Source organism: Parambassis ranga, chromosome 4, assembly GCF_900634625.1.
Source record: "Parambassis ranga chromosome 4, fParRan2.1, whole genome shotgun sequence".
Taxonomy (NCBI): Eukaryota; Metazoa; Chordata; class Actinopteri; family Ambassidae; genus Parambassis; species Parambassis ranga.
The window spans coordinates 8,182,369-8,204,597 of NC_041025.1; the positions used below are offsets into that span (position 1 = coordinate 8,182,369).

The 22,229-nt window shown below is 41.9% G+C and overlaps 1 protein-coding gene across 2 annotated transcripts; it reads left to right on the forward strand.

Annotated features, from left to right (window-relative positions):
* Nucleotides 1–4,658: 4,658 nt before the first annotated feature.
* Nucleotides 4,659–12,593, forward strand: hapln4 (hyaluronan and proteoglycan link protein 4). 2 transcript variants are annotated; one of them, XM_028403980.1, is made up of 7 exons: nt 4,659–4,822; nt 6,007–6,139; nt 8,241–8,430; nt 8,590–8,762; nt 8,885–9,000; nt 9,169–9,355; nt 11,396–12,593. In XM_028403980.1, the coding sequence occupies exons 1-7, from the start codon at nt 4,820–4,822 to the stop codon at nt 11,785–11,787; spliced, it is 1,194 nt and encodes a 397-aa protein (XP_028259781.1). In that variant the 5' UTR covers nt 4,659–4,819; the 3' UTR covers nt 11,788–12,593. The 2 variants fall into 2 exon arrangements, with proteins under 2 accessions (XP_028259781.1, XP_028259782.1); XM_028403981.1 differs by lacking the exon at nt 4,659–4,822 and adding an exon at nt 6,288–6,361 and having other exon boundaries at nt 6,026–6,139.
* Nucleotides 12,594–22,229: the final 9,636 nt, after the last annotated feature.

Consider the following 22,229-nt stretch of genomic DNA (forward strand, 5'->3'; position numbering starts at 1 on the left):
GCAGTTCATCAAAACGTTGTATAACTTTAAATCTTCTCAAAGCTATGACTTTAAAGAAGAACACACTGTCCATAAAATATGTGGTTGTCCAGTGAATTCAATAGTAAACATGCCAGTGATGCCAAGAGAGAGCAGTGTCCTGAACTACAGTCACATCAGCCAAGCTGCTTTATTGTTGCTGTTTTACTGAGTTCTAGCTGACTGATAGAGTGGGCTGCCTCCATCTCTGAATTAATTTATGAACACATATTGACTTTGAAGCAGCATCATATTTGTTTTGTTTTCTGTTTGTTTACCAAACATGATGTTCTACCAGAATATGGACACTCAACCACTGTATGTATTTGTTGGCCTCTGTTTTTCTGGTTTTCTGTCGAGCTCGTGAAGCATCTGATTAATGTTGAAACAGGAAGCCCACAAACACAAAAGGTTATCAACCGAACACAGAATCCTATTATATATACTTTAAAGCAGCAACAATTAATTCATGAATATTTGAGCTGTTAGGCTGGAAGCAGGAATATTATCAGGACATTTTCCACTGGTTTATCCATCAAATATCTGAATGCATTGATTGATTAATCACAGATAAGCAATTAATAGAATCAATCAGTAAATAATTACTTTACTGTCCACATTTTGTAATTGTTTCCTTTTCCTAATGTCCTAAATATTTGCTGATGTTACTATCTAATCACTATATAATAAACAGCAATTCTAAACCCTTCACAGGTCCAGTGAAGCAATGCACGATAAGAGATCATCATATGCAATATATTTACATTTTACAGCAGAGAATATACTATTATAATATATTTTTACCATAAGCTACAGACCACAGCTGAGCAGAAGTCTGATTGAACTGAACTTTTGGGAACTTTGAGGACCTTCAGTGGCATGTGGTGTAAAGCTGAATATTGTCTGTTCTATAACCATGTTGCATAAATTATTGAACAGCAGTATAAGTGTGAAACCACAGTATGCTCTCTGTGCTAGAAACCCGACAGCACAGATCATTAGCAGAGGCTGAGGATGTACCGACACACAGCATAAGCTAATGTAAACTTCAACAGCAGCTCTTGTCGCTCACTGTTGTGAACACACACACAGCTGCCTATCTCACAGCTTTTCTTTTTCACTTTAAGCTGAAAAACAAGACAAGTCTCTTCCATTCTGCATTCTGTCTGATCCTGGGTCCCCAAATTGCCAGAATTTCATCCCTTCCCTGCTTACACTCTGTGATCCTCTTTGTTTCTTTTCTGCTGATTGAGGCTGCTGTGCACACGCTCTGTGTGGGCGGCTCAGTAAATGGTCTACTGCTGCTCTCATCACTGTCTTTTACAAAGACATCAAATGAATGACTTGTGATTTGTAATGTTTTTGTTAGCATACACAAATGCACTTAAATGACCACCAAGCTAAATGGAGAAAGCTGGAATTAGATAAAGACCATTACTGTGAGGAGAAGGGTTTCTTCATATGAAAGACTGATAATACAAAACCCTGATTCTCAGCATGTAATGTAATTGACAAACACTGAATCTAAAGCTTCAGTAATACGATGCTTTGGATGCAGTTCAGTCATGCTATATAAGGACTCGTGGGGTTTTCTTGACAAAGATAAAAAAGGTTATTTATGTGGTTAGATAAAGCCCTTTAAAACAGCATAGTAACCCTTCTCTCCATCCCTACCCCATCAATAACAGCAGCCCACTCATAAGTAATTATCCCTCGTACTTCTTACGAGCAATAGGCCAACAGATAGAGAGAGAGGCAGGCTCATTTAATTCACTCTCCCTCAGCAGCTTTTTCGTGCTGAAGCGTGGCATTGCTCCTGCTTGCACATGCTACCAGTGCATTCTGCCTGTGTGACAGAGGCTTTAAATCAAATGTGGCCGCTCCAAACAGCTCTGTAATCCCATGATGGGAGTCACAGGGGAGCTCTGCTGCAGATGTCTGCAGGCGGCCCTAGAGGGATGCGGAGTGAAAAATACAACTAAACAATTCACACTGCAGGGATGGAAGGATTAGAGAGTTATCACTGTAGAATAAAGAAATGTTTGCTGAATTTATGAATGCACAGACCAGCTCTCTAAGGAAAAAATCTTGTAATTGATTCTTAGCTAAGACATGTTGGCACCTGAAATTCTGAGAGTGAGGCCTAACCTGAACCTGGATTGCTCCTTTAAGTAAGCAAATAGTGTCCTTGTGGTAGCAAGGCATTAATGTAGATTATTGACGCTTTACCTCCTCAGCTGCCATTTTGATTCATTTTCATGTAATTCTCTTCTATTCTTGCTATACAGAGCTAATATGGTGACCATGAATGGTCCTAGTTTAGACTGAGACAAAAGATGCTTTGTGTCTTGGTTACCAACTAATTTGAAGTGTGTTGTGCACCTTTTTTAGTTAAAAAAGTGCTGATGCTGACCATGTGACCTGGGACAGGTATATAAGTATGTATATTTGAGACATGTCAAATGAATAATGATGCATTAGATATGGACCTCTGGATAAGCGGTTGAAGATGGATGGATGGATGGATAGATACGGACCAGTCTTCCTTATCTGGCTCATGCTGTCTGCAGTTAGTGTATATTTACCCGTGAACTCGTGAATTAAAATGTAGTGCTAATTTGCAGGCAGTACGTCTGTACACATGAACTGATAACTAGTAACATGCTGTAACTAAAAACACCACAGCTCTCACAGATCTTTGTCCAAAGAAACCATTTCTTCCTTCCATGCACCTGTATCAAATTCTTTCCTTCATTTCGCTTTTACAAACTGGGCTTTTAAATCCTCAAAATCCACCTCGCCAAATCACTGGTGATAGATGTTTCTTGCCCCTGGTTGTTCTCAGTTCATTTTTTATGCATTTCATCAGAGAAAATTACCTCCCTCCTAGGTAACAGGTAATCTTAGACAAATCCTCTGTGTTTAAATAGCATTGGAAAAAAGCTGCCTGGAGTCTATTTCTCAACTTGTAATAGATTTATGGGAGGATAATCTGTCTCTGCTTTGCTCTAAGGGCAGCAAACTGGAGCAACTCGTGTGCAAAAGCCTTGTCTAGATACTGTGGTTACAAAACAGAGAATATTTGCTCATTAGAGTGAAACCAACGCACCATTTAAGAGCATGTTTAATAACACTGGACGACATGACAGCACTTTTGCAAAGCAATCAGCTGTTGGCTCAGGCCTGAAAGCAAGCTGTCAGTGCTGTCGACCTTGAATTTCTCACTCCCACAGTACATCACTTCATTGTCTGTGTGTGCATATTTTTCCTCTTTTGCTTCATCTCATGCAGATAGTGCTGTGATACTCTAAGGAGAATCTGGACACACGCCTCAGAGTGTGGGCCCTGCTCTTGCAGTGATGCCACATAGATCTGCAATAGAAGCTGCAGAGCAGCTGACAGATCCTCTTTTCTGCTCTCCTACAAACTGCAAGTCAACTTGAATATCAGCAGCAACAGTATGCAATAAGAAAGCCATCAAGTTTAACACAAAGTGCAGCTGCCACTTGCTGAGTAGCCCATCTCTTCTCACTGTATGGTGCACTCATATTAAGGGCCTTACCATCATGCTCATGGAAGGGTCTGGTAGCATCTCTGTGGTTCTCAAGAAAGACTTTTATTCTCACCACTGATGCTGTTGTTTAACTCTTTATTTCCATGGTGAAAGGATGCAGAAAAGAAACTCATAAACACACAAACAGGCCCGCCTTACTGCAGCTGACATTGCCTGCTCCTAAATCAATAAAACTTAAGGAATGCACGCTCCTACCTGAGAACCCAAAAACAAGACTTAACACAAACTGCAAAAAAAGTTTGATGTGATTACAGATAATGATGGGAGGGTTGGGGACTTTAAAGGAGCAGTCCATGAAGTAGGGCAGAGTGACAACAGCAGCCTGGTGGAGCTGGGCGGATGATTGGTAGATTGTGTTAATATTGGGTCAGACAGGACAAATTGAGGTGATGACTAACAGTAAAGTGGCTAAGGGCTCAGAGAGTGGCCATCAAAGAAAGCTGGAAAGATATCTAGTTTGTTGGCAGTGAATTCAGCAGGTAACCTGAGGCACAGGCAGACCAAGGTTACATAAAAGCACTGTCAAAAAGGGGAGACTCTGTACTGAGGTAAGGATCTGAGTCCCTGTAATGAGAGCCAAATTGAGTATTGAGTATTTCCCAGCAGGTCTTTTGGGGTTTTCCCTGTATGCTGTGAGCTGTTAGTAACCACAAAAAGTACTCTTACGAAGGGCAGCTGACACGGTCATGAGCACCAAGCTTCATACTGATGCATGGATTAGATTAGTCTTACACACAGAGAGAACAAACTGTATATAACTGAGTATAAAAACCAAGAATCAAGAAACTCTATTTATTACCGCCTTTCTCCTCCTTGGCTATAAAGTTGATTGGTTTTCCCAAAAACAATCCATCTTGATTTTCTATAATGGTTTCATAACAGGCCCTGATCACTCTGTAATAGCAAGACTGTTTATCCTGAATGTTAAACAAGGTTTCACTGAGAGAACTAAAGTGACAGTAAATGCTCTAATGAGCATCTGCAAATGCACAGACAGACCTATCCACACACAGTGCACAGTCAAATATCTGCTGCGTCATCGGAGGACTGCGGGACCCACAAACAGCGGTGGTTCCCCTGCAGTGCGAGTAGAACAGTGATGGGACTGGAAACAGAGAGAGAGAGAGGGGGAGAGGTGAGTGCTGCTGCAGAGCAACGGTTAGCCGGGCAGAGGAGTAAAACGCTTCCCATCTGCTTCACCCAGGCATTAATCCTGTTCTGATAGTCATGGTAAGTTCAAATCACGTCTGTGCTCAGATGCTGTGGCTCTGTTATGCTGTGCATCATGACTGTAAAACTGCAGGGAAGACCACTGCACTAACCTTGATAGGAATGGCTGTTATATTGTGTGCATGCAAAAGAGCTGCTTTACTAACTTTGCTTGTGGCCTAAATTCATGACCAGACTGTTTGCACTGCAGCAGTGCCGTTTTACTCAGGAGGTCATTACTCATATGTGACACTGACAATGCAGACCTATAGCAGCGCATACAGTAGCAGCACCCCCACTTGACTCCACTGTTGTTGTGAGGACTGTATTACATAGACAGTGGAATGAGCACAAAGTGATGAACTTGTGGTCGTGCTCTGCAGAGTGCTGTATCTCCTGTAGATAATCATAGATTTAACGTAATGATGCAGCATCACTGGTGTCACATGCTGGGTCAAAACCTGTATCTGGAACAGCAGGACTCCGTGCTAGCATTACACACGCACCCATAATGAGCACTTTACCAGAAAATGCAGCACCATCCAGGACGAGCTGTGCCATCTAGTAATCTTTTGTTGGTTCCTGCCAGAGAACAATGTTTATGACAGACTTTATACAGAATATGTCTCCAAGAAGCACAACAGATGCCAGGTTTATTTTTCTTCAGTAAATATAATGACTCTGTTGTTGTTCCTATGTGCATATAGTCCTTTGTTGATAATTGGTTCTTACTGACCTAAGTTCCCCTCAAAACTTTTCAAACACTTCCTGCAGACATTTGGCACTACAGATAAACAAAAAGAACCAAACAAGCTTTCAGTGTGGAATTTCTCTTCTTTTCATGCTGTGAATGTGAGCTAACAGGTTTTAGGAAGTGTATGAGGCAGACTTCTCAGTTTTCTTCAAGCATGTCTCTTTCTCTCAAACCAAACGAAGCCAAGTCACCTAACCTTATTTTCTTCAGAAACCTGGAAATAATCAGTTGTCTGTTATCTTTTTTTTGGCTTGGCAGCTGAAGTATGATTTCTCTGGTTGAGTTTCAGCATGAAACTGAAAGTTGGAATGCAGACGTGATTCCAAAAAAGACCTACCAGAATATAAACAGACATATTTTCAGGTCTTTATTGTAACTGTGCTGTTTTTTCAATTTTCTCCTCATTGGTCTGTGATGGTGCTGTTTTTCTATGATCTGTCCTCTCCTGCAGTTCTCAAAGCAGCCTCAGCCACCAGCCTTTGACAAAATGTTCTTTGTGGTGTTCATCCTGACTTCTGCACTCTCGGTGTCTTCCCTTCCTGCTGATACAGAAAAAGGCAGAAGAAAAGTGGTGCATGTTCTCGGTAAGGACATTTCAGCCATTCATGTGTTCTACACAAAGTGAGGAGGTCTCCACTTACACTAAGATGAGCCTGTACTCTAAACATTTGTAGCATCCACTGAAACTTAGAGACAAATATGCTTGACAAAATGTCTCTCTCAAAATGTCAGGCTCAAAATGAGGATTCATACACAGACACGGGCAGATTCCATCAAACAGGAGGCCAATACGTCAAAACAAGCAGGTAAAGAGAAAAGGAGGAAGCATGGTGGTTATATACAGATAAATACACACAACAAACAAACCACAGCGAAGGAGGATTTATTGGAAAATAACAACAGGAACAGGAAAGAGGAGCATACAAATACTAAATACTCACAGGGCCGATTTAATAATAAAACAATGGTCCATGCAAAATTCAGAGGGAAAATAACAAAAGGAGGAAGAAGGAAACACAAGAGAAGTGCCTTCCAAAATAAAAGAGCTGATACTCAAAACCATGACAGACAAACATAAATTTCACATTTCATTGTACATACATATTATATTATATATATAAATAATATATAAATAAATAATATATAAATAATATATTACATATTTCTGAGTCACTGTCTTCGTCCATTCGTGTATCATCATAACGGGGTTTCCAATAAAATTATCACAGCAATATGTACAAAAATAGGTTGATACAGCATTAAATATTATTCACATAAAATTGTGATGAACACAGGAAAACAGTGATTAGACAACAGGAGAGCAGACATTTTTTTCCTGAATAGAAGATTTTAAAATATTTTACTGAAGCTGGCGACCTTCCCATGGCCCCTCAGAGCTATTCACTGTGTGTGTGTGGGTTTGATTGACACTTTGGGCAGAAGTAACAAAAACTGCATGTTGTAAATAATGAATATCTTCTGTGAAAAGAAGTCGAATGCATTAGAGTACAGACTGACGAGGACAGAGGGGGACACATTCACAAGGGGTAACGAGACACAGGTGAACACAATCAGGTAATCACAAATGGAGGGAACACAAGAGGAAGTAAAACACAAGGAAATACACGAGGACAACAAGACTTTCAAAATAAAACAGGAAACAACCAAAATGATGACAATTACACTAAAATAACCAAGAAAACCAAGGATTTAAATGAGAACAGAGCTCAATGAACGCAGGATCATGACCCGATGAGGCCACTTGGTGCATGATAAATGCCAAATTTACGCGCTACTTTGTTTCATCTTGAGTAAATATGCTTTAAAATAATCATACACATGAATGTTTACATTTCAGTCTTCCTAACTGCAGGGACAGCAAAAAAACTCTTCCCATGCTGCTATATTTCACTGCCAGCTATATGTCTGTAAATCTTAACAGTACATTCTGTTGTTTGTGTGTTGCAGAACACCTTTTAGTGTCAGGAAGTAATGTGCCTAAAGTTTTCATTAAATAACACTTGATGTGCTTTCACTACTGATGGTGATAAACAATTTGGCAGAGAGCGCTTTAAGCAGTGACAGGACTAATTGCTGCCTGGCATGGATAATTGTAGGTGCCTTTATCTGGTCACAACATAGCAGAAAACCTCTTGCAGCTGCTCATTAAATGTTTAAATTGTCACGTCACACTTGTTGTGTGCATGCTCTTTGGTTGCCTGGTCACACAGTAGATCTTATTACTCAGCACTCAGCACTGAGTCATTTTGTTGAATCACACTCTGCAGAGGTGAAGGTTAAAATTTTGGAGAGGGTAATCTGATGACAGATCAAGGCAGTGGGGTGAATACACTGCACAGTGGACACATGTTCTATTAGCAGATACATTATGGAGGCGTCTCACTATGACCTGCCTCTCAAAGAGGATTTACCATTACAGCTATAAGCATTAATAATGTCATGGATAATTGTGAACAACATTATAAGGACATGGCAGCACTTGTTTGTATGTAGTGGTAAATTTCCTACATTGTTTCTAATTCTCGTATCAGTGACGCATTCTCTGACCAAGTTGCACTGTTCAGATAAGATTTATTGTAAAGAATCATCAACCAAAAAGCATACGATCAGTGAAAATGTTTAATCACTTAAACCCAGCCTTCATTTTCCACTTCTATGCCTCAGAGGATGACACAGGAGCGGTGATTGTGCAGACAGCTCCTGGAAAAGTGGTGACACACCGGGGTGGCTCCATCACTCTGCCCTGCAGATACCATCACGAACCCGAGAACACTGACCCTGCTCGTATTCGGATCAAATGGACCAAAGTGACAGATGCACTGCAGTTTGAGGATGTCTTTGTAGCACTTGGAAGGTAAAGCTATAATCAATCTTTTATCAATCGTTTAATGAATTCTCAGGTGTGGGACCAAAACCAGCACTTCATTTCTACATGCTGGATAGTTCTCCACACATCCTCTGAGCTCATTCAGAATAATTTTGCTCAGATAAAGTGTCTGTCTGATTGCTGCAGGCAGCAGCGTGTGTTCGGATCGTACCGAGGCCGTGTGTTTTTGGAGCAGGCAGGACCTAGTGACGCCTCACTCATCATCCAGAATGTCACACTGGAGGACTACGGACGCTATGAGTGTGAAGTTACCAACGACATGGAAGATGATACTGGATTTGTCAACCTTGATTTAGAAGGTCAAAATCATCCAGAAAAGATGTTATAATGATGATGATGAAATGTCTAATACTTGATTGGGTGGTGAAATATCAAATGTTGCCTCACAGCCAACAGTAGTTCTGTTTTCTGTTCCCTGTAGGAGTGGTGTTTCCCTACTACCCCCGTGAGGGGCGCTATAAGCTCAACTACCACCAGGCTGAGGATGCATGCAAACAGCAGGATGCCATCCTGGCCTCTCATTCACAACTGCACAAGGCAAGTTCAAATACTCTCTATTGGTTCGGACCTGTATGTATGCATGTAGAAGTTTTAGAGCAGATTCTTCCCTCCATTATAAGAAGCTGTACCACAATCAGAGATAAACTACAGTCTGAAAAACATTCTTTCATATGACCCACTAACCTATATTATCATCTTCCACAGGCCTGGCTGGATGGACTAGATTGGTGCAATGCTGGGTGGCTGGAGGATGGCTCAGTCCAGTATCCTATCTCCCATCCCAGAGACCAGTGTGGTCGTAAGGACAACCCAGCTGGTGTTCGTAACTATGGCTACAGGCACAAGGAGGATGAGCGCTATGATGCTTTCTGCTTCACTTCCAAGCTTAACGGTGAGACAGAGACACAGTATGTAGGTTTGCCTCTGCACTTCATGTCCATCTGCAAAGCCATAAAACCAAAAGCACATATAGCACCTATAGTATTTGTGTCTGTGGTTCATTAGCGGGAGTGAGCTGGATTGTTGTGTAGCTGTATAGATGGAGGACATATCATGTGTGTTGGACTGGGGGGAATCAGGCGCATGTCTCTGATCTCTGCCTATGATCTTACAGGCCTGAGGCCATTGGATTTAAATCAGGCTATGTAGATTCAACCCTGCTAGGGCCACAGTGTCCTCTGGGTGCTGAGGTTCGCCTTTCATCTCCCAGTACTTTGATTTACATCACATTCCCGCAGAGAGTCTGCACACGTCACCTCCAGGTTTATAAAAAAATAGTTTTGGGGAAAGATAGAGGCTGGCTTACTGCATGAAAATAATGTGGAGGCCCAGGGCAGTTGGACATGTGACATCGTCCACATGTATGTACGCTAAGGAGGCATCAGAGTTTTTAAACAATGAACTGCTCATCAGTGAAATAACGTTTGCTTTATCACAGAAAAATAGCTAAGATAGTTAGAAGGGAAAATAAAGGAGCTACCAGCACCGCTAAATACAAACTGAAGCATAAACAGAACATTGACGTGCTGGATTGAACAGGACAACTAGACTCAGGGAAGGTAAATGTCTGAGCCAAGACTCCAGTGAGTGTTAGTTTTCAGCTTTGGTCAGTCAAGTCAAACCACATTAGCTGACCTGCATCTCTGGTTCTCACAAACCACAGAGGAGAGAGAAAGTGCTGTGAGAGCTTAGCTTTAACAACCCAGCCGAGACCCCTAATGTAACAATACATATTCAGGACTAGAAAACTAAACAGCTGCTGCTACAGTCTTCACTGGGTGATGGAGGTGAAGGTGGGTGGACAGGTTGGTGGTGTTACATTCATGTAACGAGTGTTTCGCCCTCATCTGTCATCTCCTCCTCTGTCATGATGTCACTCGGCAGTAGTAACCACACGCCGTGCTAATTGCGGTTACTGTGTTTTCCTGGTTTATGGCAGGTTGCACCAGAGTCATGCATTACTGCCAACTAGTATGACAGGGTGAGAACATAGAAATAAGAGTCACTGGATTATTTATGCAGTACTATTACCACAGTTCCACAGCTATTGGTACATGGGCTAAGATAATTGACTGGCTGTCTTTAACCGTGATGAGGAAAAAGATGTTGAGTTTGGGAAACATTACATGAGGTCTGATTAAAGTCATATCATTCTCCACGAAATGTCTAAATAAATTAAAAATGCTCTTCATCTGAATCTCACACTGCTCTGGAACCTCTACTCAGTGAGAAAAAGGTAGTATGACAGGAACCTTAAACGATTCGTTCATGGCTTCCCCTGTGTGTTAATTACTGTGGACAGTCTGTTGTGGGCAGCAGGCTTCAGCAGTGGTCGTGACCGATACTGTGTCTCAGTCCAGCTGGAAGGTATTTACTGAAAGTCCCTGGGGAGATATGAGACAATATTCTGCCTCTCTAATAGCCACCAGTCATATAAACAAGCATAAAATCAATAGCTGAGCCAAGTGCAAAGCTGAGGTTGCAGACATGATTTTTGTAAGCAGTTGTTGGGAGAAAAAAGTAGCTCTTTATTCTTGGTTCCTTATTGCTTGTTCTGATTCTGCTCAGTTCTGACAATTTTAGCAAACAGGGTGCCAATGTCTTCAATACTGCCAGGCAAAACATCCCCTGAGAGATGAGATGGAAGCAAAAATTGAAGCATTTTAGGAGTAATTTTGAGTTAGGGTCCTGTCTGTTCACACTTTATTGCCTTTCCATTTTGAGCAGGTGCTGGAATGATTTGATATTCTGAACACAGAGACCAGAAAATCTGAAACCCTCGGGGCTCAGCTGGTCTCTGGGGGCTTCCCTCTCTCGTTCCCTTCTCTTTTGCCTCTTTGAACACAGCACTGTCCCTGTTTTCCTTCGCCCTTTCACATGTTCTCACCACAAACACCGTCCCCCTCTGCTCTCTGTCACACTATCCCTGCAGGCAAAGTGTACTTCCTGAAACGCTTTAAGAAAGTGAATTATGTTGAGGCAATGAAGGCATGCACTCGAGATGGTTCAGCGGTGGCCAAAGTCGGTCAGCTGTACGCAGCATGGAAGTTTCAGCTCCTGGACCGCTGTGAAGCTGGCTGGTTGGAGGATGGCAGCATCCGCTACCCCATAGTCAACCCCCGTTCTCGCTGTGGAGGATCCCAGCCAGGAGTCCGACACCTGGGCTTCCCTGATAAAAAATTCCGCCTCTATGGAGTCTACTGCTTCCGCAAGAGCAAAGATGAAACAGCAGGTGGGAATGAAATTACAAAAAGTATCACAGATAGTTTGACAAGGAGGGAGAGCAACAACAGCACCCCCATGAATTCCACGAAGGTGATTTAAAAACTGAAAGCAGGAGAGGGATGCAATTTTAGATTTGACTGCAACTGTCGCCTAGCAGCCAGACTCCATTCAAAGCTTTTAAAGTAACAACACTCAGTCAAGATGTACTCATTTGCACATTTGCCAGAGAGAACACACAAGACTGTGTAAAATTAAGGGTGACATCTTTATTAGGGAGTTTTTTCTTTCTTCTCCATTCAGTCAGTCATCTGCCTGTGAGTGTGGTAGCACATCTGTCTGTATAAGATTAAACAGCAGCTTGATCATCATTCAGGCAGCCTCAGATCAGAGAGTCTGCCATAAATATTCTTATTATGTGTGTGTGTGAGTATGTGTGTGATCACATTTGGCCCCTGCTGTGACTCCTGAGCTCTGAGCCCTGCATGTACAGTCTGAGCCAAAATCCTGATGCCAGGGCGGGAACATTCATTACTGTGTGAGATGTGGCTGACTGTGTGGAAAAATATCCAGGATGCCCTGGAAGTTTTGATTGTACCAAGTGTAACCGCCTGCATCTGGGTAACATCGCTTCGTTAGCAAAGCTCTGGCACAACATGAGTCATTATTTTTTTGTCCAACTAAAACCTGGCAAAAATCATCATCAGAGCTGAACGGGGCACGTAGGAGCCTAAATGTTGCACTAGCTCCAGAGTAATTGCACTTTAAATACATTAAGCTTTATTTTATGATAGCATCTTAGCTTAGACCTAAGCATGTTTCATTTGGCTGAGAGTAGTTTCAGGGGCTCAATAAGCAAAAAATAAACAGATAATGCTGGGAATCCTACATGCACCTTTAAGCTCCAATTGCACACAATCTTTATCACAGAGTATTTGCAACTACTGAATGATGGATGTTCTAGAATATAATAAAACTGAAAAAGTTGATTTGAACGTGTGTGTTGGTGCACTTTGTTTTTGATTTGTGTAACATGTTAAAGAAACATGATGCAGACAGAAGCTGCATGCTTCCATGGTGACGTCCATCTGTGTACTCTGTATGAAGGCTGAAGGGAATTCAACCAAAGCTGGGGCCACATAACTGTGCTTTACTCTAAGAAGTTAGTAGATTGTTCTTAGAGTCGTGTATTTGTGTCACAGAGTTCTCCTGGTTTTCAGGTGACACAGTTGGTTATAAGGTCAGTTTGAACCACAAGAGAAGATACTTTAAAACAAACTGTAAGGAAGCATATACGGTAAGATTCTACAGATTAAAATTAATAAAAATGTTCCGAAAAAGCAGGTTAGACTTTAAAATTGTCACATCTTTACGTCAATTTATGTGACCTCACATGTCTCGGGATGTTTACATTTGTGTCGGTAATTGCCACTAATAGTTCTAAGTCTATAATCAGAGCAGGTGTTACAGTGGATAATTCATGTTTGACTGTGGAGGAAATGTGCTGCACATGTTCCACTGTTTGCGAGCAAGGAGGCCGAGAAGGAGAGACGGCTGAGCAGGTCTAAGTGGGAGCGTGTTGGTGTTGCGCCAACACAGCAGAACAAACCATATCATCGTCATAGCAACTGGCAGTGCGTAATTATGTCAAGTTCACGGCAAGTCCAACAGCACCAAATAAACGCAGCAAGTGACAGACTTGTACTGTGAAAAAAAACACGTGTGCTATCAGCGTATGTGCTGCTATTTATATGTTCAAAGACAAAAAGAAAATGGCTTCACAATGACCTCTGTGATCGAAGTTGCTCATTTTAATGGTTTGCTGAGTACTCTCTGCAGCCCCATTAGTTTGCATAGTACAAAATTAAAGTCGCAGTCTCTAAATTAATAAGCAAAGTCCTACTTGACGCACCATGACATGTATAATTTATGGAGGATTACCTTTGCAGCATTTCAGCACCAAAGATAGTTTTAATGTGCTCAAGATTGTGATGCTAACCCATCTGAAATCCACTTTGCATGCCATTTAAATAGCAAACTCCATCTTATATAAGAGGCAGGCCATTGTAAATAGCTGCCAGTACTTCAGGTTGTGACAGGAATAAAATGCATGTTTTTGTTCAAACTAAGCACTCAAACCGACACTTTTTACAGACGGTGCTCTCAACAGCCCAAATAGTGGAAAGTCCTCAGGAGACAGAACATTAAAGCTAAATAATCCCTTTGTTCAAACAACGTTTGATGTAAAGGCAGTTAGAACAGACAGGCGCTGCAGAAGGATGGTGGTACAACATGACAGAAAAAGTGACCGAACCCTTCAAACTACTTCGCTGAAGACGACAGAGCTGTATTCATTTCATCAGGCCTTATCATCGACTATTCTTCTGAGCATGAACTGAAATTAGGTGACCCTACAACAACAGAAGATGAGTACAGAGGGATGGGACGGTGCGGGCTCTCATTTATCAGCCTGTGACAGAGGTCAGGGCCCCTGAACAGGACTGAGATAGAAGCAGGAGGGGAGGGGTCAAGTGAGGTAAAATGAGATGCAACTAGCAAAATGAAACAATGGCGGTCAGGCGCAGTGATAGGGATGACTCTGAAAGCCGTGACAGGTGTTTGCATTCAAGCCTGATTGAATGATTGATTCACATTTTCTGTGCACAGAGCGGCTGACGGCTCCCTGACTCTCATGGTAGTCCTCCTTCACCTCAGACAACATGCCTGTAAAGGCCTTTTCAGAGCAGATATTGTCATTTGTCACTTATTATTACAGGTGTGCAACTAAGTACGACTCGATAACACAATAGTCTAGTGAGCATGCATGAATATGAGTTAGTATAATTAGTAATGGAGTCACTGACAGCAGACAAATACATATTGTACCAAAATGAGTACATTCAGTCACAGCCAAGGGTTCAGGTGCCCTCTTGTTTTGACTTGTCATTAAGTGCAGATGTTTTAAGGATGCCTGTTTTTCACTCACAAGTGGGACTGCTTCAGTCATAGCTTATTGAGACAAACAACAAAGCCTGTGCTTTTTCCCACAGAGGCACATCAAAAAGGTCTGCTTAATCCAATCAAAACCACAGGACTGATTAGATTGAATGTTTTTTTATCAATGAGGAAGAAAAAGACACTTTCTTGTTAAGATGTTCATTATAAATAAAGACAAAGAACCTGCTGTTTTAAACTGAACACGCTAAGATTAGGATTAAGAATTACTTTATTAATCCCTGTAGAGATATTAGGTTGTAGTAACAGCAGCATACATAAAAACAATCAAAGAACAACAAAGAACAATAAATACAGGAAAAACTCTTAACAAACACACACGTAACAGCAGACATATAAACATAAATATAAGAAGTGCACCTCAGATGATGCATTAGTCTATGTTTGTGAGCACAGCTCTGACAGTCACAGATGAGTTATAGAGTCTGATGGCGAACGGCGGAATGACTTCCTGCACCGCTCCTTATAGCAGCGGGGTTTCAGGAGTCTGTTGCTGAATACATATTGAAAACTACAGCGAACAGCATCAGTCTGAATCAAAGGCTAGTGTTTCAACAAAAACTGTACTGATGGCTTAGAAGCAGCTTTAAGTGTTTTTAAACATGCACAAACGATCCTATTGGTTAATCAGTCATTAGGCTCATCATCTGTGTCACCTGAGCTGCTATTTACTCTTACTCAGCACCACCTTGTGGTCATAGCTATGCTGAGGACATTTCACAGTGACTCTAAATGCAAAGAATCCATAAGACTTTAAGTGTTTAAATCAGCAAACCCTCTGATCTTTGTTGATGTGTCTAATTGCTCACCGTTTGCAAAGCAGCAGAGCAATTATTCATATTTCTACCTCAGTTATGGTGATTAAATTATTCTATGCTTTGAAAACACAGACAGATTATACTGAGGTTAAATCCAAGAAAATCTGTTGCTGGAAAGTGAATCCACGTAGTCTTGAACTGATTACTAAAGCTGTTGTGTTATAAATAACTTTTAAAAACAGAAAGGTGTAAATTAGTTTGCTGATTAATCACCGTATGTCTTCATTGAGGACTTACTCACTTAGTGCAGGTATTAAAACATATTTTGCTCCATGGTGACTTCACCTGTAGGCATAGTGTGTTAGTGTAATTACTCTCACTGCCAGAGGGGGGAGACAAAAGCTCTGTACTGGAGCTTTAAGAAAAAGCTATATGTACCTTATTAAAAGTATGCATGACACACAGGTTACAGCTGACTGAGCTGAATTTCTGAGTCAGATGGTTTGTACACAGATGGTGTGTACTGTACAACAATATATATCATCCATTAATCCTGAAAACAATAGTACAAGATTTCCTTATTTCTTAATTACAGCGGAAGTAAAAGTAGCATACTTGTTGTAAATTTAGCTGCTTCATGTGGCTGCACACAATTTGTTGTGTGTGTTGCAGACAGAGATGAGAGTGTGGTGCACAGCCTGCAGATGCTCTCCACAGGAATTAACTCTTGTTTTGCATTAGACCTCAGCATTGTTATGATTGAACACACCAAAAGACCACATATCCAGACAACATTAGCCTGTGGGAAATAGCTTCAGAAATTACCCTATCTCTCTAAACGATCTCTCCTAATGCCTTATGAATTCTGGGTGTAATTCAGCCGGTAGCGAGCTGCTGCTGCTGATACATACTACGCATTGAAAGCTGTTGGTTTGTGGAGATGGGTAATCTCATAGTGAGAGGCATACTAAACAGGCAGCAGTGCTGAGTTAATTGAAAGTGTTAACCATCTAATGGTGTGGCTAATGAATGGAAGAGTTTGCCCTGTCAGATGACTCCAAAGAAAAGTGGGCTTTATTGTGCCAGTTTTTTATTGGCTGCACCCGTTGGTCACTAGCTGTCATGCTCACACATCAAGAGTGGCAGGCACAGTGGTTTACTCACTGGGTTCTTTCAACGATCCCAGATTGGGTTGAAAGAGAATAGCAGGAGGTTAATGAAACAGTTCAAAAACTAGTGTGTGTATGTGTGTGTGTGTGTGTGTGTTTGTGTGTCTATTAGAGATGAAGGGAAGGAGACAGCCTCAGCCGAAAGTCAGAGGGAAGGACAGAAGGCAGCAGGGAGAGCAACAGAGAGAATAAGAAGTGTGGGAGAGAGATAGGTGAGAGAAAGAGGTTTGGAGGAATAACATATGAAGGCAGAAGGATAAGAGGAACAGAGGGAGAAGGCAGGAAAAAAAAACACATCCGGAAAGCAGAGTGCTGTGAGATGCAAGACTCGGGTATCTAACCCTGTACCAGCATGCAGAAAACTGGCCGGTCAGCAAGCTATTGTGGTCCTAGAAGGAATTGAAGGGATCCAGAATTAAAGTGCTGAACCTTATCTCACCTCAGTCATAATTGACACCAACAATTAGCTTGAAGGCAACTGGAAATGACTTCCAGAGGAAGCAGGGATAGACTCCAAACTCCTGACCTTTAAACTGTACATCAACACAACAAGTTCTCATTTAATATTGCATAAGATCATTAATAAAACCTCTATCAAATGAATGATCCCTTCTCAGAATACCCGAAGGCATGGCATCAACTTCGGTTAGAGATCAAACCACCCCGTCAATATACTCAAACCTACACCACACTCATTAATGCTCAACAATCAAATACATCGTGCTATGATCATGTCACACAGTTCACTGTTGGCATATTTTCATACTGAAGTGTTATTTTTAGTGGCAGAAGTGCCACCTTTCCCTCTTTCAACAGCTGGTGGGCACAAATTGGTGTACTATAAAGGCAAATTGTGTGTAGTCATCCTATAAATACAAACAACCGCTCTGAGTTACTGGCCACCGCTGGTGAGAGATGTGCTAAAAGCGGCGTTATAACATCAGGTTTCCAGATCATCAGATGGGGTCATATAACAACACACTGCACAGTGTACACACAGCTGGCGAAGCAGAATGCTCGGGCCGGCCGTCTATGAGGGACCTGGCTCCGGCTCATGCTTCTGCTGGCTTCATTCCTCGGCTCTGACTCACTCACACAACTGTAAAAGAAGCTGTTAGGAAGCTGACGCGTCGCCATCTGCAGCGTGCCGTCATTAGGCCGGGTTTGAATGCAGATTCACGGGTGAAGCTATTCAACAACCTGGCTTCAATAAAGATGAGGAAGATAAACAGGGTTAAGATGCACATTTATCTTTTTTGATTTGGATAAGCAGCTTGGTGCGTCTGTGTGTTTTTGCCTGCAGCCGTTTATGTTTATGTGTGAGATAAAAACACACAGTAATTCTGGAAGAGGCAGGCTGGAGGTTGAGTAAGAGACTGTCAGGACTAAGATGATGCTAAACCCCTTGTTGCTTTTTATAATCTTCTTGAATTTTGGCAGCGTCATTAAGCGATAATGCAGGATAATGCCAGAGATCCCCATTGATTCGCCATGCCTGTAGATGAGCCTGATATCGACCCAAGAACAAGGTTATGATGAGCAGCCTTTTCATGCCTCTAATTTATCTGCATATCTCAAAGCCAACGTGTATAACAGGGAAAGGAACCAACTATAAATAGTGTTTTAAGCCTTTTCATTGCTTAATATGAGAAAGTTTTGGAGGAAAGATGTTCAGGTAAAACTCCTCGTGCACAGGTGCATGCTGGTCCTTGGAGCCAATCATTTCAGGGTTTGGGACATAACGTCACTAATTGTTTGGAGTGCGGCTCCAAGTGGCTGTAACAAATCTCCCGCTGCTGAGCAGCAACAGAGGAGAGCTGAAGGTCATTTTCAGCTGTGAATTTAAGAGAAAACTCCCCGGCAAGCAGCCTTAATGAGCGCAGTCCTTGGAACTCAGCAAGCTGAGCGAAAAACATCACTCAGGCAGCCAGAACAGAGGAAGAGGATGTAAAAGAGATGCTATATTCAGTGTGATTGATTGTCGGCAGAAAACAGAACCCAGCAGTGTGGCTTCTTCCGGTGTTTCAGAATAATAATGAAATGAGTGAGTCACATATCAAAGGAGGTGAGAAGAGAGAGAGGGAGGGAGAGAGAGAGGGAGAGGCTGTGTTTTATACAGGAGACAATACTGTGAGGCGGTGAAACCATCCACTGATAAGAGAGGACTCATCACAGGAAGCTCAGGTGAACTGAAGGTCTCTGAGGTTAGACGATACAACAGTAGACATATTCATAAAGCGTTTGCATGCCAAAACGAAATCACTGGCTTCCTTTCGTCCTCTTCCCTCCATTCTCGTACCCTTTGATCTTTCTCACTTGTCTGTCTCCTCCCTCCTCTCCCTCTCTTCCTCCTATGCCCTTCCCCTCGTGCCGCTGAGGGATTCGCCCCTGGCAACTTACTCTGTTGCTTCAGCCAGAACTGGAGCTGGAATGTGGAAAGAAATGGGAGCAAAATTGCATTAGTTTTTACTTGTAAGCTGGCAGGAGAAAATATTTTGCTTCTCCCAAAGAGATCTGGAAATGGATCTCTGTAGTACATGAAGGTCAGGAAGGAGCATTTTGTTCTCAGGAGCTCAGAGCTAAACTGAACCTCTCACATTCAAAGAAACATTATGAGAGCAAGAGAGGACATACTTACAAGAAGAAATTCACTGTGGACTTTCAGAAATGATGAGAAGATCCCTGAGAAAATAAGGGTTGATATACAGTATGCTACACAAGTGGTGCATGGAGCTGAGGACACTGCGCCTGGTCAGAGCTGTCGCTCAGATGTCCTGAATCTGTGTTTCACGGTGAGACATCTCAGTCTGATCGGCTGTCACAACCACACTGTTCATCTCAAGCTTTGCAGAACTTTTCACCTTTAAAGTTACACCAACAGAAATGACAAAATGTGAAGAAGATTGGGTAAGACCATAAAGATGACCTTTTCAGAGTGCAATAAAATAAATGGAAAACCGGTGCTGAAACCTGACAGCTGATTCCAAATGATGGACATTTCATGTTTAGGCTGTAAAATTGTCTTTGTTTAAAGTGTAAGTCTTTGGTTCTTAATAACAATAAATTAAATATAAAAATCTAGCTACTTATAAAATAAACACACCAGCAAGCAGGTAACAGATCCAAACAAGGGTTTCCTTTAATGATCATTTGTCTTGTAAAGAATATAACACAATGACAGGACTAGAATCCATAAGAACATACATCAATAAATATGGATAAACACTCATGGACCACATTCACACAGCAGCTGTAGTTTCATAGTGTCTGTATTCAGAGTTGACATGAACACTGTGTGCAGCAGAGCCAAAGAAGAGACGTCTGTCGGTAAACCATCACCTCCCTTCTGGCTCTCCTGCAGAGTGTGTGTCGACTGGAGTGTCATCTGTTTTTCTGATGCAGCAGTTTAGTGTGTGTGTGTGTGTGTGTGTGTGTGTGTGTGAGGCAGGAATACAAAGGGGGATGATGGGGTTTTGGATCTACAGAGGCTGTGTGAACGTGGCCCAGAGAGGCTAAGCAACAAACACACCCAGAGTCTAAATGGATTTAAAACAAAAAAAAAAAAAACAAAAAAAAGGAAAAATGTAAAGTCTTTATATTACAGAGGAGAAAAAGGAGTTTTGTGACCGGTTCGTGCGTTTGTCTCTTTCATTTCTCATCTTCCCTCTGTTACATGAGTCTGTTGATCCATCCATCTCAACACAACACAGCATCATCATAAACATCATAAATTGTCTCAACTCAGCATCAGACAAACGCAATGTTGTGAAAATGCTGTTAGAGGGGTACCTGAAGAGTGAAGAAGTGATGCAGCAGGCTAAGGTGTGTGTGGTTGTGTGTGTGTGTGAGCTATGACAGTCAGTTTTCCTGTCATTTAGAAAACGTTCAGCAGTCAGTCGATGCAATTGTACCGCCAATGCTATCGACAGACTTAATAAGAACCTAAGACAGACAGCCTAATCATGAAATCAATAGTCTGTCTGTGTGTGAGTGAGTGAGGAAGGACAACAACCGCCGCTATCAGGCCGTCATTACAGCTGAGCATCAGAGACTGTGGTTACAGCCCATGTACAGGAAAGAAGCAGGCAGACTCACTGACCGGGTCACTGCCACTGGTTTCCTTTCAGAAACAGGCAACATGAGGTCACACACAAACTTGTCTTCTGTCCCACTAAAAACATCATACGCATTATTAATTAATCAATTCTGAATTCAGACTCTTCCTCTGGACAGAATTGTCCTTTAACATCTTAACGCTAAGGCTTAACAAGGCATGGCAGGCCTGTCAGGCTTTGGATTCCTCTGCCTTTCAGCTGTGTGCAGGGAACTGAAATGAGAGTGATGCTCTGCATTTTTAAAGATCTGAATAAAAATATTTCAAACTCATACTATCAGTTTGTGTTCATTATTAATAACATCATAAACACTGTTAGAAACAATAGCATGTGCACTATTTAGGGTTCCCACACACACACTCAATAAACGTGGAAACTGAAAAGATTTCTTTCTGTACCAGGCTGTATTTCTGCTGTAATGTTTCAACATGGAGGTCACTTTTGGAGTCGACCTCAAGTGGCCACTCAAGGAACTGCAGTTTTATGACACTTCTTTTGTAACATTGTTTTCTTATTTCCAATTCCATGCTGGGATATTAGGTTTTTGTGTGAAATGCAGCCAATCGGCTGCAAGCTTCGCACCCGTGTCAACATTCATGCATCAACACACACATAGATGCATTCAAACTTCTGTCAATGTTTTTTCATCTATGTGGAGCTGATGTCTGAGTGGGTGGGGGTGGGGGGGATGTTTGGCAATTTCAGATAGGTGGCTCAGCCTGAGAAGAGGCCTGCTGGCTGTGAAGATGCTCAATGGCTGATCTCCCCTCAGGGGTAGTGCTCACTGTTGAGCCAAGAGACAGCTGGCACAAACCTCTGTTAACTCACTCATCATTGTAATTAAGACTCACAATTATAAGGCTTTGTCGCTGTCTGTTTAGCTGCCCTCGGGGCTACTAGAAATCCTGACGATGGAAAGGAAAGAGGAGATTAAAAGCGAGGAGAGTGTGTCTGAATCCAATGAAAGTATGTTTTTTTTCTCTGTCAGTGAGAAAGGTCGACTAAAGCAAAACACACACAGCCCAGAGGACGAGCAACACAGGCACAAACATATCTCCATTCTTTTCTTTTTAATCCTAAACATACACCTATCCACATGTTTCATTCAGTCCCTTATCACTACATCACATCATTTTTTCGTCATGTCACACAGCTGAACCTTTATGCAACTGTAATTACACTGTCTCTGGGCATCAGCTCTGATTTGAGTTACTGTGAGACGGGCTTCTATCTGCCCTTTTATTCATCCACCCGTGGTCAATCCATTTTCCAGGAAAGACAGAAAAAAAGAAGCTGGTGTCAGGCTGACATCTACAGAGCGACAGGAGTTTGACGGCTGTGACAGTTCTCTGGGCCTACCGTCCGTCACCCTGTACCTTTCAAGTGGCTGTTCGTCAACCTAACCCTTGTCATCGCAGCTCTGTGCCACTGCAGATAATGCAGCTTGTTAATTAGGCATGCAGTAGATTAATTAAACTGATACGAAG